The 14,255-nt window shown below is 29.9% G+C and overlaps 2 protein-coding genes across 6 annotated transcripts in view; both read right to left on the bottom strand.

Annotated features, from left to right (window-relative positions):
• Window positions 1-2,593: 2,593 nt before the first annotated feature.
• Window positions 2,594-12,902, bottom strand: LOC100167240 (peptide transporter family 1-like). 5 transcript variants are annotated; one of them, XM_008192004.3, is made up of 15 exons: window positions 12,444-12,894; window positions 8,827-8,899; window positions 8,569-8,710; window positions 8,373-8,465; window positions 6,961-7,235; window positions 6,604-6,686; window positions 6,310-6,477; window positions 5,517-5,768; window positions 5,206-5,454; window positions 4,169-4,275; window positions 3,959-4,087; window positions 3,767-3,869; window positions 3,549-3,677; window positions 2,878-2,982; window positions 2,594-2,800 (listed from the first exon to the last, which is right to left on the bottom strand). In XM_008192004.3, the coding sequence occupies exons 1-15, from the start codon at window positions 12,474-12,476 to the stop codon at window positions 2,648-2,650; spliced, it is 2,094 nt and encodes a 697-aa protein (XP_008190226.1). In that variant the 5' UTR covers window positions 12,477-12,894; the 3' UTR covers window positions 2,594-2,647. The 5 variants fall into 5 exon arrangements, with proteins under 5 accessions (XP_008190226.1, XP_016655955.1, XP_008190227.1 ...); XM_016800466.2 differs by lacking the exons at window positions 2,594-2,800; window positions 2,878-2,982 and having other exon boundaries at window positions 3,548-3,677; window positions 3,767-3,858; window positions 12,444-12,901; XM_008192005.3 differs by lacking the exons at window positions 2,594-2,800; window positions 2,878-2,982 and having other exon boundaries at window positions 3,565-3,689; window positions 12,444-12,900.
• Window positions 12,903-12,919: 17 nt separating this feature from the next.
• Window positions 12,920-14,255, bottom strand: part of LOC103312030 (peptide transporter family 1) — an 11,227-nt gene continuing 9,891 nt past the window's right edge. The window contains exons 12-13 of the mRNA XM_008192029.3: window positions 13,028-13,055; window positions 12,920-12,973 (exon numbers count right to left, since the gene is read on the bottom strand). Coding sequence (XP_008190251.1) covers window positions 12,920-12,973; window positions 13,028-13,055 — 82 coding nt within the window. The remainder of the gene's footprint in view (window positions 12,974-13,027; window positions 13,056-14,255) is intronic.

Genomic DNA, 14,255 nt, shown 5'->3' with positions numbered 1-14,255 from the left:
AGCAATAATTAATAAATTTATCAACTTAATATAAAATCAAGAGCAAACAATGGATGGCATTTATGCAAATCTACGGTTTACGAGCCATTTTCATCAAATGTTCACCGATATAGATTCACCAAGAAAATAGTTATTATTATGATTGGATTTAATTTTAGACATGTAATTATTTATATTTGATCGAAATAACACAAATAACCGTTTTAAAAATCTGCGTGATTTACATTTAACGGAGTTTAAGATGAGGTAAATCCACGGGAATTTAATTTGTTACGGGCAAAACAGCAAAGGATCAGCTAGTATTATAAATTATAATATACCTACAAAATGTCGTAAAATTATTACGGTCCCATCGATTGTACACCGCGGGCGTTGAATAATTAAAACAGGACACTATGGGTGACATTTTCTGTTCATTAAAAATTTAAATCTAAATACATACTATTCAAAACAATTATTATATTTAAAATTGCATGGATCTTATCACTATTATACGTCGATTGTATGATTTAATAAAAATACGTTTTTTCAAAGCTCTGATTCTGGTGTGTATAAAAATGTACCAATATTGCCTATACGTTACCCCGTTACAACAGAATACAACTTAATTGTTTTTCAGTTATATCCAATACTTCGGCTGTTGTCGAAAACCATACACGAGATAAAATGTATAGAAGAGAATCAAAAGGTGTAATAATTATTCAATATTATACATAATATTACAAATAAGTTGTAAATTGTAAGTATACCTAGTTATGTATTTCATATTTTGTTATTGAATGATAATTTATTATACTAAAAAATAAATGTAAAGCTAATCAATTAAGTGATTTGTATGATGATAAATTGTGTACTGTGTAAAGTTTTTAACGCATTTTTATTAATTCTAGTAATAAATTAACAAATTGGTAAATCTATAGAAAAAGTTGGATCCATGCCATATAGTTTTCCATCACACTTAACTTTGTAACAATGTAAAAATAATTATTAGAATGACGTTGATAAATTTTTTTTTAAATAGTTGAAAGATACTATACGCTCCTTTCCATAATATAACCGCCATTTGTGTCATAATTTATTTAATATAGTAATTAATTTTTTGAAAAAAGTAATTAGGTCACAAATATTAAAGTTTGCACACCTACTAAATTCTATCTAACTTCGGCAATGAGTGATTAACAGTCCACTGTTACACCATAGGTGAGGTTAGAAATTACTCGTATCGGTCTAGTTCGTTGTTTGCAATATAATATGATTGTAATTTGTAATCAAAAGCGGTTCTAGACTACATTAAAGTGATAACATACTGATATGGAATATGAACAAATACATATTTAAAAAGTGAAAAGTACTCAAAAATAAAACATTTTATGGTTATACGAATGTAATCAATCAAAACTTTCGTAGATGCATAATTACTTTATTAAACTATAAATTTTTAAAATATATATAATATAACTTAGGAGCAGGCTCTTCTGTTGAAAACCCAACCGATCTTTTGTCTATCATTTATAACTAAAACTGTTTACTTTTTTTAGAGTACAATTAGACTTACCTATAGTTATTATTTTCAAATAGATTAGCAAAGAAAAAAAGTACTAAGTAAGATGCATAATATTATAGTTACAATTAAAAAAATGATATACATAGTGATTTTTGAATTATGCTCAACCTATTTCTATGCTTAAATTATTAATATATTCAAATTCTGATTTTTGGAATTTTTAAATACACATGGTGACCATATTTTCGAATACTTGAGATTTTTTGTACCGATTAAGGATGAGTCTGTGACAATATAAACTTCTGTTGTTAAAATAGGATCCCCTTTTTCACTTTTAATTATTCAGCAGATATTTTTTTTTGGAAATTTTAATGTAGAGGTATCTAAATCAAAATTCGAACAATTAGTTTTTGAGTTATATAACTTTGTGCATTAAGGATAGGTAATATTATATTCATGGTAATGACTAATGGGTTAAATAGATTTGGGGGCTTAGATGATTTGACAATTTTAGTAATTACTATTGATCTAACAATATATATAATTTGTAAAAAAATATCTTAGTATAATGAATATTACATCTAATATTATATATTATATTGTATGACTTATATTTTTTTAAACCATATTTATTATTATTATTATTATTATCCTGAGTAGATAAAAACATTTTAATAACTCAGAAACTACCTATTAGAATTTTGATTTAGATATACATAAACATTTTCAAGAAAATTGCCCGTTAAATAATTTGCAGTAAGAAGAGGTGGTAGGGGGGGCTCTCATTTGAAAAAAATCCATGTTTGTATCACCGCAGGACATTTATTAAGTAGTACAAAAAATATCAGGAATTTGGAAATACGGACTTTAGGTAGGTATAAAAACTAAAAATAAGAATTTGAATAAATGGTATGTTAAGAGAAAAAATGGGGGGAGAGCATATGTTTGGAAAATCACCCTGTATTTATATTATATACATACATAATAATATATTAACCAATGATCGGTTTCAAAGAGCGTAATTAATATTACAGTACGCCTTAAAAGTTAAAACAATGCGGTTCTACACATGAATATAATTTATTCTTCAAGTTTGGGCTTTTTGTCAGATTAATTGAATACAATAATTGTATTGTATGGTACTCAGTCGAAAACAGTAATTTCTTCCTTTTTGTTTTTGGAATGTGTCATTGCGTTAGTCTCGTTAGTAGTCTTACTCCGATAAACCATACTGAAATAGGCCAATAACAGTGTGTCAGCAAGCATGAGTCCGGAGTATAGAAGATATTCGTGTGCCTAAAACATAAACGAAAAAAAAAGGTTATAAATATTATTACCTACGTATACACTAAACAAATTAAACACACAGATACCTGATTTTTAATTGATATTGTCGATATGATTACGACCAACAGATTTCCCAAAGCCGTTGTCAATAAACTTACAGCAGATATGAACGACTTTATGTTTATCGGTGCCTATATCGAATAAACAATAACAATGTTGTACAGTATATAAGCACAAAAATCCATATTTTTAGTTTCGTATTTTTAGACATGATAGGTTACAAATCATTTAATCGACTCAAGCTAGCTCTCAGCAGTGACGGCTTAATAACGTTTTTTTTCCTCGACTCGCTTTTAACATTTTTGCTCTGCTCACTTTAAATATTTGTTCACTGCTCTCGAAATAGTGAATTCGGTTAGTGTTTGAATAACCTTTAAAAATATGGTTCAATCTACCATTTTTATCCATTGGACGCCCACCCGCATTAATATTATGTATCACGTGATTCAAATATACCTACTTTCTATGAGCCGCCACTGGCTCTCAATACTAGTCTATCGATATATAGACGAGCTATGTGAGATAAATTTGATAAATTTAAAACCATTTCAATCTGGTACCCAAATAATATAATAATATTAAAGACGTATCCGGTTAGATAAATGGATCCAGAAGATGTCATACAACCATTATGTCAAGTATAGTCATATAATATAGATAACATTACATTATATTAGATAAGACACATTTAACCTACCTCCGTAAACGAAAATTCTAACGTCGTGACCACGAATATGACGTCGGCTATAATCATACACAAATATTGTGGTAGCTGCCACAGAATGTGAATATAGTTCCCTTCGTTCTCGGTGAATAATCGTACATCCTATATAAATGCCTTTTCACATAAAATTTGCTTGTAGTTCACAAGATATTAATTACAATATTCAGGTACAGCATAATATACAATTTTACCATTTTATCGCCATTTCGTTGTAAAGTGAGTGTATAAAACGTGGCTGGTATTATGTCCACAGGTGCAATGGTCAATAGTTTTCCGTTGTACCCTAAATTATATCTGTTATAGTGTTATAGATTACGCCATGTTGAAATTCTATTATTTTTAATTCATTATATTGTAGTGGTATAAGCATATTGGATACTTACTTTCCTACCTTAACAGCATTAAAATTCATCCCTCGAAACTGAGAGAGAGGGTACGAGATAAACGAGTTTTGATCTGCACTGGTCAATGTAATATTATCGTCAAAATCAAATGTGTAGTCGATCAAAATTCTAAAGTAATTTGTTTTTCGTATTTTAATTTAGATAATGTAGTATTGTATAATTTAACAGACATTTTTATAGATATCACACCTTAAGTTAGGGTTTCCAAATTTTTCTTTAACCAAACTGTCACCAACGCCAGCGTGGTTTAATGTTATTGTGTTTGGATTCAAATTGACCAAGTGATAAGAATTCTCCTGAAATTAGTTTAAAAAAAAGTTATAAATTACATATTTGACGTTCTCTTCGTAAACAAGCCTTGTGTAACAAATTAATATTATAATAGCTATTGGCTATAATTATTATTTAATACCAGATTTGCTCAGTTGTGCTCTAACGTATTTTAGTATCATATATATTTTAATATCATTGATTATAATTTATGATAAAATATTTAATAATATATTAATACACATTGATCAAATCTCAATGTACAAAAAAAACAAATGTGTACACTCGTAAACTACTATTATAGTAAATAGGTAGAAGAATAGATTATGGATGGGCCATGACATTATTGAGTTTAAAAGTCGTTTAAAAGCCAACTCTTCTGACCATGATAGTAAATATCTATTAGCATGAATTTATTTTATTCAATTTGTTACTTTAATTTAAATATTTAACAAAACGTTATAGTTGAGGGTGAATAATATATTTATATCGATATTTACGTACTATCTTTATTTTTTTTTTTGATTTAAGTATTTATATTAATTCATTATTGATTTATAACAATTTTAATATTCTTATCTACGTGTCAATACACATAATTCTATTGCAAATCAAAATTTTTATTATAAATCTACATAATATTATAAGTAAGCATTATTAACTAGAACATCATTTCTAAATGGTATAAGTAAATTAAAAAATCTTTTTGTAAACTCAGTATCTGGTTGGGGTATTAAATGGGGAAAAACGAACACATATTAGGTATGCGCTATTGGGGTAGGTTCCTCTTTTTAGAACCATGGGGTGTATTTTTGTTTATCGAAAATACCCTCCTGATAAGATAGATTATTATTTTACTATCTGTAATTTAATATTATTTTTTGTATTTAAATGCCGTGAAGACCGTTACTCATTAGTGAAAATGTATAATATTATATAAAATAAAAAAAATTTACCTCTCCTTCGATTATCGTCACGGTGGTATCGAACTCGTATTTTTCTGGTACGAATGGGCACTCAGGTTCAAATTCTAATGTGATGAGCACGTCGTCCCGTGAAAAGACTGTATGGGTAACGTTGATCATTTCCAGCGAACCTATGTGATCCCGCACGTGTAAGGTCCTCGAACGTACGAACACTTTGCAATCGAATCCGTTGTAAATGTTTAGGCGCCCTTGGCCAGACGGTATCTCAGCAGTGTCTCCCTAAAAAAAAACAGTAATACGTATGGATTGAAAAAAAATAAATGCCCTAGCTTAAGTCTTACGAAAATGTTAAACTGCAGTATGGCTGCGATGACAAATGCTATGACGGCCAAGACACCGCTCAACGTGAGTTTTTGTAAAGGTTTCCGGATGCCAACCTTGGCGAGCAACGGATATAAGGCGACGTCAAAGAGAACAAGAAACGTCAGTCCGAACAACGGCACTAGTGTCTGCATTTGATCGGGTTTGATTGTCCAGTCTAAGAAGTCCACACGGCCATTCATAAGCATGGCTTGTAATGTCCACCGGGAACCCTGGCGGCAGAACGGAAGTGACGTCACACAACAATACAGATCCATGTAGATATTATAACTTATAGACTCTATGGTAACAATATATTATACCATACTAGTGGTTCGTATAGAGACAAAATTACCGGTTACGCCACGAACACGATAATCACATACTGCAGGGGTGTCATCGTATCCGACATTTGATTATTGAACGTAGGTATTTTCATTGTATTTCTTGTGTACCTATTTTATCTATAATATACTTCTACAATGGTTCTGAATTTATTTCTACCCTACCCATAAATATAGTTCGATCAAAAAGTTTCCAGGAGAACCGGGAAGATTTTTATATTTTAATCGTGTATACATATAAGTATATATATACTTATATATAGGTTGATCAGTTCTCGAGACATGACCTCGAGAGCGCTCCATAAATCTGGGCCAAAGTTCTAACGTACATTATTTTAGGCTTACAACTATTATCCGATTAATACGGAGCCATAGTTCATTAATTTTTACGTTATTTCAAAATTAGTACACATTTATTATTATACCGTACCTGTTGTTCGTATAGCGACCAAAACACCGGATAAGCCACAAACACGCTGATCACGTCCAGGGCTGTCCTCGTATCCGAAATTTCCGTTTCGGTGTACACTCCCTTTGCGTTTTCCAGCCAGTGTGATTGGCACGGAACCCTTGAAGTTATCTTCGTGCGCAGCGCGTACTTGAAAATTGAACATAGAAATTTGAAGGAAACATTGAGAACATAATATGACCATAGGTATCGACTATTGATTTTTTCGAAAACGATTTCCACTCGTTTTTGAAGAACGTTTAACATTTTACTTACGAAAATGCAACCGAATGTCCTGCCGATGACGTTGTGTTCCGGTTTTTTCTTCACGTACACGTTTTTCCCAGATACAAATATCACTGCGGCATGTAAGACATACAATCGTGTTTGAGGGTTATAAGTGAATACATAAATCATTGGATGAAATATGACTTATGACGAAGGCTGTGTGGCAATTATCGTGGGTGAGGAGAAGTAGGATTAGTCGGTTTAGAGACATATTATTATTTTATTTTCATCGGGTGTACGTCGTATTGAAGCCAATGCGGTGAAATTAATAAGTAATTATAAATTGTTGGGTGGAATTCTATCGTTACGGTATTAATATTATGACGATAAAATTATGATAATTACCTATGGCGGCCAACATGAGCACGGCAGGCACACCGAAAGCCAACGGAAAACACGTGTCTCGGCCGAGACAATGTACGCTTTGTCTCAACTCGGGTGTCAGAAATGTTGAGAACAATGCTCCAACGTTGATTGCGAACGTAAACTTGGTAGTGTAGTGTAGAAGCTGTTTTTCTTGCTCAGGCAACCGGAATTGATCGCCACCGAACGTGAAAACGCACGGTTTTATGCCCCCCGTACCGACGGATATCAAAAATAACCCAAGTAGAGCAATGATTCTAAAAATTAAAAGAAGTCAGTAAGTATGTTCGGAGATTGCTGTATAATCTTTTTGGAGTAGAATACGTTTTGAGATATAATATTATAGAGGCAGTATAATAATAAGCACTAAGTATCTTTATTTAATTATATTAAAAACATTCGACTCTTATAAACACTAGTCGTTCTATTCTAGAATATAAATCTAGTCTGGTCTCCTTCTTCAGTTTTCACTCTTCATATACCTACAATACCTCGAAGTTATCAAAATCATTTTCTTCACTAACTATATCATACAAAATATATGGTTTTCCACGTCAACCTCATTCACTATAAATATAAGCTGTTGTCATACACACTTATCATGAGTAGTCCTGCTATCGGGAGGATTACTAATTTAGAATTATTGTATAGATTTGTCAATGAATACGTCATAGACTGTTTAGGATATTACTAAATCATTTACATTTTTACTTCCCACAATCCTACTACAAATTGTTGTCTTTTAATACAGGTGAAAATACTCAAACGTATTCATATATTATGCTCTGAATGGCCCAGTAAATAAAACTATGAGATTAGCAAATGATACCCGAATTTTGATGTGTTTAGTTTTAACTTGATCTTTTTGTAGCAATATATTTAAAATTTACGCCAGAATTATTTTTCATTAGATTCATTAATTTTTATTATGCTATTTATTATTTAATTATTTATATTTTCATGCACTATGTTATTTTACTTATATTTGAAATTGTTCTTAGGCATCAGGCCGTTTGAGTAAATATAAATTAATAAGTCGCTGTTTAAAAACGGCGTTGTTTACGATATCGACTAGAAATTTAAATACGAATCGAACGGCGCTGCGAATCATGCTGATTTTATCGCAGACGAGAAACGGTAAATGTGCTACGTACGTACAGCTGATCAAAAATATCTGTGGAATCATCTAAGTATAAAAATGTAGTATATTATGATATATTATATTGTTTCGGGTTACGATATTTTTGCGTGGTTATAGGTAGGTTTGGTAGTGCATCAGTTTTGGGACATTTATTATTTATTTTGTTTCTTATTTTTGTGTAGGTACAGAGTGAAATAAGTATTATACGCGAAACAAGAATATGTTTCGCGATAGTTAATAATTTTTTATTCACTTTTGAACGTCGAGGCCAAACATATCTGCCATCGAAGAACCGGTGAGCACAATGTTTCCCAGTGCATACACCGCTGACAAACACATGATCGTTCTAAAAGAAAAAAAATAATTGTTATATAAAATCAGTGGTAAGACTATAAATTACGATGTTTTACGGCCACTCAATTTAAAACCACACTCCGTATGAAGCGTACTTGAATTTTCCCCAATAAGAGTCAGCGAGGATCGCACCAGGCAACGGCATGAAGTACGCCAGAAATACGAAACTGTGATAAATTATCGTCGAATCGTCACCGTTAAACTTCAATATTGTTGTCAGGTACAAAACCAAGACAGCTGTGAATACATCGTTACTGTATTAGAATATTGGCCACAAACAGCGAACTTATTATAACCACAGTTAAGCCATCACCAACAATAACTACTAAAATATTGTATTAAAATTGACTCACTTCTCATTCCGTAATAGGTAAATCGTTCGCATAATTCATTGAGTACTATAAGCCATATGCACTTTGGGTATTTCTGAAAAGGAAAATAATGTTTTAAGATTCTGAGCAGAGCGAGGAAGCTAGTGGTTTTACAATGGTGTTTATTTTTTTTTAATTTTTTTTTTTTATATTCTGTATACAAAATTTCTACCAGAAGGAATCCTTCGATTTCCACATATAGTATCTTATCTTTTAGCAAATTGGACCAAGATGGTACTTTAAAGAGGTCATTTCTCGATTTTCTCAATAGTTATTTAATGCCACGGGAAAAACCACCGGAAAATTACAAAAAAACGCTAAAAATGGGATTTTAATTTGTAACGCTTTGTTTATCACCATAGAAACGAATAAAAAATTATCATATTTTAATATTAATTCAACTTACATGATAAAATAAATAATAACAAAATATAAAATATACAGACTGACAAACCGTCTCCGCTCAGAATCGTTTTTTTCTTATACGATGATATTATATCATTGAATTCAAATCTAATACAACCATTATAAAATTACCCACTTCTAATCTACTGTACAGCAGAGCGACATCCACTTACCTGCTTTTTTTTTTTTTTTTAATTTAAAATGAGTCGAGTGCGCGGAGAATTAACCATATGCCGCACGTGTCCATTCTTTATTTTACTTCTAAGTATACCATAAATAATATATTATGTATGAGACCACATTATTATTTAGTATGTTATTTATACTTAGCTATGATGTTTCACTTTATTAGGAAAAGTAGTATTATTTTATCATGAAGAAGTATTATATGAATCCTTTGGTCAACTTTCCGAGCACTTAAATATTTAAAACTGCAGTACCATATAATGTTTTAATTAAATTACATTATTACAGCGTCTGCGAGGAAATGTACATAGGAAGTTTATGCATTTTTGTTCAGAGAACTAATCCAAAGGACGTAGGTAGGTAACCTATGATACAATTTTAATTAATTACCACACAACAAATTTACTAATTAAATTAGTTAAAATGCAAGTAGATAGGTATACTACGTGTTTTTTTACAAATTCCAATGAAGGATATTCGTGTATTATATGGTTATAATTTATAAGTAGTTTGGAATTATTTGTATACTAATTGATAGTTCGGTTACAGTAACCCGATGTCTGATATCAGCTGTATCACATTTTATAACGAGTTAAAAATTTAAATTGTGTGCGTGAAATTTAACTAAATTAGAAAATTGTTTCGTGCATGCAAATTAATGTATATATGTTATAAAATTATGTGGTCTCATTTCAAGATTTAACGAGAATTATACATTACCTTACTTCACAAGATAAAATTAAAATGTTTTAATGTTCATGTTACATATAACAAAACTAATTAGCGACTTTGTGACTAAATTAGGTTCTTCTTGTACTCGTTTAAGTCATTTGTATACACGCGTACACGTAGGTATATTTAGGATTTCACAATATGATCATTGTTCATGTATATAATATGTAGAATATATTGAGTAAAATACACTGTTATCATTTGTTTGAAAAGAAAAATTCATATTACGGGAAAACTGTGTGGGATTAAAATGTAATATATTATATTATGGTGCGCAGATAATATGATAATATGATGTAGCGTTTGCGCTTTCACGTTCAAATTTAATGAAAGATACGTCAACAACGTTTATAATTGTTAATGAATTCGAACGATTTTTAAGACGTTCAAAATATGTAATAATTACCATTTAATAAATATAATATTATGTACCTATGTCCTATGCACTTTATACAATTATACATATTGATTGATAATATTATAAAATATATTTTTCTACTATAATATTCCAATTGTATTATTTATTTGATAACGAATTATAAAAATAAAATAAGTATGTGGAATTTTGGTGGGTACGGTTCGACTTAAAACAACAATAATATTATGATGTCCACTATTTTATATTAGTATTTAATCGATACATAAGAATAAAATAAAAACATTTTTTAATGAACGCGAACTTGAAATTATTCATTTTTTAAGTGTTGGACGTTAAAGTGTGAACGAATTAAATTTTTTAGCGAACGTTCCAAATACTGAATTATGATATAATGTTATCTCGTAAGAAGAAGAAGAAGACCACAAGTGCAGGAATTATAGTTGAGACAAATTAGGTAATAAGTTTATGGAACACGGTTGCGCGCGTCGTTAAAATGTGGGAAAAATCACTCCACATTATAAATTTAATTTAGGAAATAATTAATGTACAATTTGGCATTTTCAGGTAATAAAATATGTACAAAAAACTGAGACAAATTGAAACAGGTCTATAATATGGCCAAAAACATTACGCGCACGGTGAATCATATTAATTGTTCTTGCACTAAGTAGGCATAGTATACCTATATACCTGGTATACCTATATATTATTTTGATTTATACCTATACGAGACTTTGGTAACTGCTAGTAAATTAATGCGTGACAAATAGTTGTACATTTATCTGGGTACTCATCGTGTATAGTATCTATTAAAAAACTTCTACCTACGCGTGTAAGGTGTCTACCAAAAACAGTGTATTCTACATTTCTACGTAATAATAATTACGTAATAAATTGATAATAATTATTATTAACAATTTATTAAACTAAAAGTCACCTAATCTCTCTTGCTGCTCATTGTCAAATATTTTAAAATGTTCTAAATTTGTATAAGTACGTCATGTTTTTTTAAGGTCATCGCAGAAAAAGTAAGTTATCGTCGTGGATATTCACCATGTGGTTTACTACAGTTATCATATTGTAATGGGTATCAATATATTGTATGACCGCCAACCGCCGTTAATGTTGTTTACGTAATACTTTACCGTAAAAAATTAAATTAAATGAAATTATAATATAAAATATTTATATCGATATGTCAGGAACGTCATATTTTCCGATGGGCAACAATAAATTTACCAGTAGGTAACATACCTAGGTACAATACACCAACGAAGTAGCGGTAGGTAGCATATATACTACGCACGAGTACCATTATTTGTTCAAATGTCTTGTATTTGAGTATGAATTTGTTTTGTGTTTAAACTGCGAACAACGCAATATTTGAGAAGTATTACTGCAGACATAATCATATTATTATCACTATCACACCGTAATATAGTTTACACATTTTAAGACGATATACCTCGCTAATGTTTCGTACAATTCTAACAATGAGTATCTACCTATATTATTATGTTTAGCATCAAAATATTGGTTACAAATAAATAAAAAATAAAGGTAAATAAATTCTAGTGGTAACGAGATAAACATAATACGCAGATAAACCTCCTTATAGCGGAATCGCTCGGTAGTTCGGTACCAACAGTCTCTTTCCGTTATAAAGGAGTTTCCATCACAAGGGGACTGAAATATACGAGATATAGTTCCGTCTTATAGGGGGTCCGTTATGAGGAGGATTTGCTGTATATATAGAATTAACAGGTAATAAATTTATTGACACGAAAAACTAGTTTTTTTTTAACGACATAATATACTCTATTGATAACAACGACGAAATATAACGATTGCGGTTTTTAGGAATTAATATTATTCGAGAATTTAAATTTCAACTCACCAATTTTTCGTTTTGATCGGATACCAAATCCATGTTGGTCTGAAAATAACGAATGATTTAGCCACCCGCACCTATTTAAATATTTATAACCGCTGAACCGAAAAGTTGAAGTGTTTGAGACCGAATGAGTGTGTGAAATCATCAATACGCGGTCTGCCACGTGGCCTCGAAAAATATATTATGTCATTTTTAACAATCACACATTCACACGAACGTATTTGCAGTGTATACAGCGATTGTTTTACAAATGTTTCGAGTGGAGAAATCTTATGAGTTATGGCTAATGACATATATTATTATCAAGACAAAAATATTCATCACACTCACAGATTGTGCGTTTATTTATTGTTGCCTCGATTGCGTAGAACATATACGATTTCGAAAGCTTATCATTCGAATCGAGTGCTTATAATGTTTACTATTTAGTATATAGCCAACATCAATATTATGCTTGTGGTATAATATAATTATAGCAATTAAGCCGTGGTATTTGAAATAATCACAGCTTTAACAATAGCTTGTAACAATATCTAACGATTAAAAAAGCTTTAAACCCTTTTTTTAAATTTTTTTTTGGTACTTACATGAAATTGATTACCATTTAATGGTCTTCTAGTAGATACAGGATATTTAATTGAATTAAAATCATTATATTAAGCTAGGTAGGTAATCAATAACATTATGATTTATGAATACAATGCAACTATAGTGAAGTTAATCAATGCAAAATATTTTACTTATAGAAGTAAGAACAATACCTGTATCCATATTCCATAATATGTAAAGTGTAAACCGGTTCGAACGACAGAAATTAACTATTCACATAGTTTATACGAATAAAAAGTAGCGGCTGAGACAATTTGATAATGAAAATATATTATATTATAGAGAATCTATGGTTTTTGCAGAAAAGTTAATATTATTGTATGCCACATATTTTAATCAAAACGGAAACGAGGTCATAGGTAACACTGTAATTATTTTATTTTATTTCAATTGAATAATAAGTCTGAATACTGAATAATTAATATACTCGTAGCCAAAATATTGTTTATTTATATTGTTCGTGTTAAACGTACAAGTTATAAATGTATGACATTATTATAGCGTCTTAACGTAATGGTATAAAGTATAAACCACAGATAATTCAAAAACTATTTTGAAGATAGTCTCGTTTTTAATTTACATCATATACCTATATACTATATAGATTTATAATTTTTACTATTTCAAAAAACCATTAATTGTTTTAAATGTGTTCCTATATTTATGGATCTAAACTAGGGTGACGTCGTAAAAAAAATTTTGAGAAGCACTAACATCGGCAACCATTATAAATTAATGGGAATATCATACTAAATTTGATAATAATAAGGGCTAGGATTTATATGCAATACAAAATTATAAAATATGCATTTTATCTACCAAAATATGCAAAAATATACATTTAATTTTTTATAAGATAAACACTAAAATATAGTTACAAAAAAAATATTTATTTATTAAAATACATCAAAGATAGGCTGTTTGTCTTAAAATAATATAACTTAGAATTAAAATTAAATGTATAATTCACATTAACTACGAGCGTGTTACATGAAATAAAATTTATATTTCATGAAAAAACCAAGTTTTACGAAATATACTATAAAACATGCACTTTTTACATTCTTATAATCGAAATATGCAATAATATGCATTTTATCCGAAAAATATATAAAAACGTGCAAAATAAAAATACCACCATTTATCTCATCATGAGTTGATTCGTGGACATAACTGACAAAATCAATAATCAGAAGTAGCAAAAAA

This window comes from Acyrthosiphon pisum, chromosome A2, assembly GCF_005508785.2.
Source record: "Acyrthosiphon pisum isolate AL4f chromosome A2, pea_aphid_22Mar2018_4r6ur, whole genome shotgun sequence".
Lineage (NCBI taxonomy): Eukaryota > Metazoa > Arthropoda > Insecta > Hemiptera > Aphididae > Acyrthosiphon > Acyrthosiphon pisum.
This window is presented reverse-complemented; position numbering and strand designations above follow the sequence as displayed.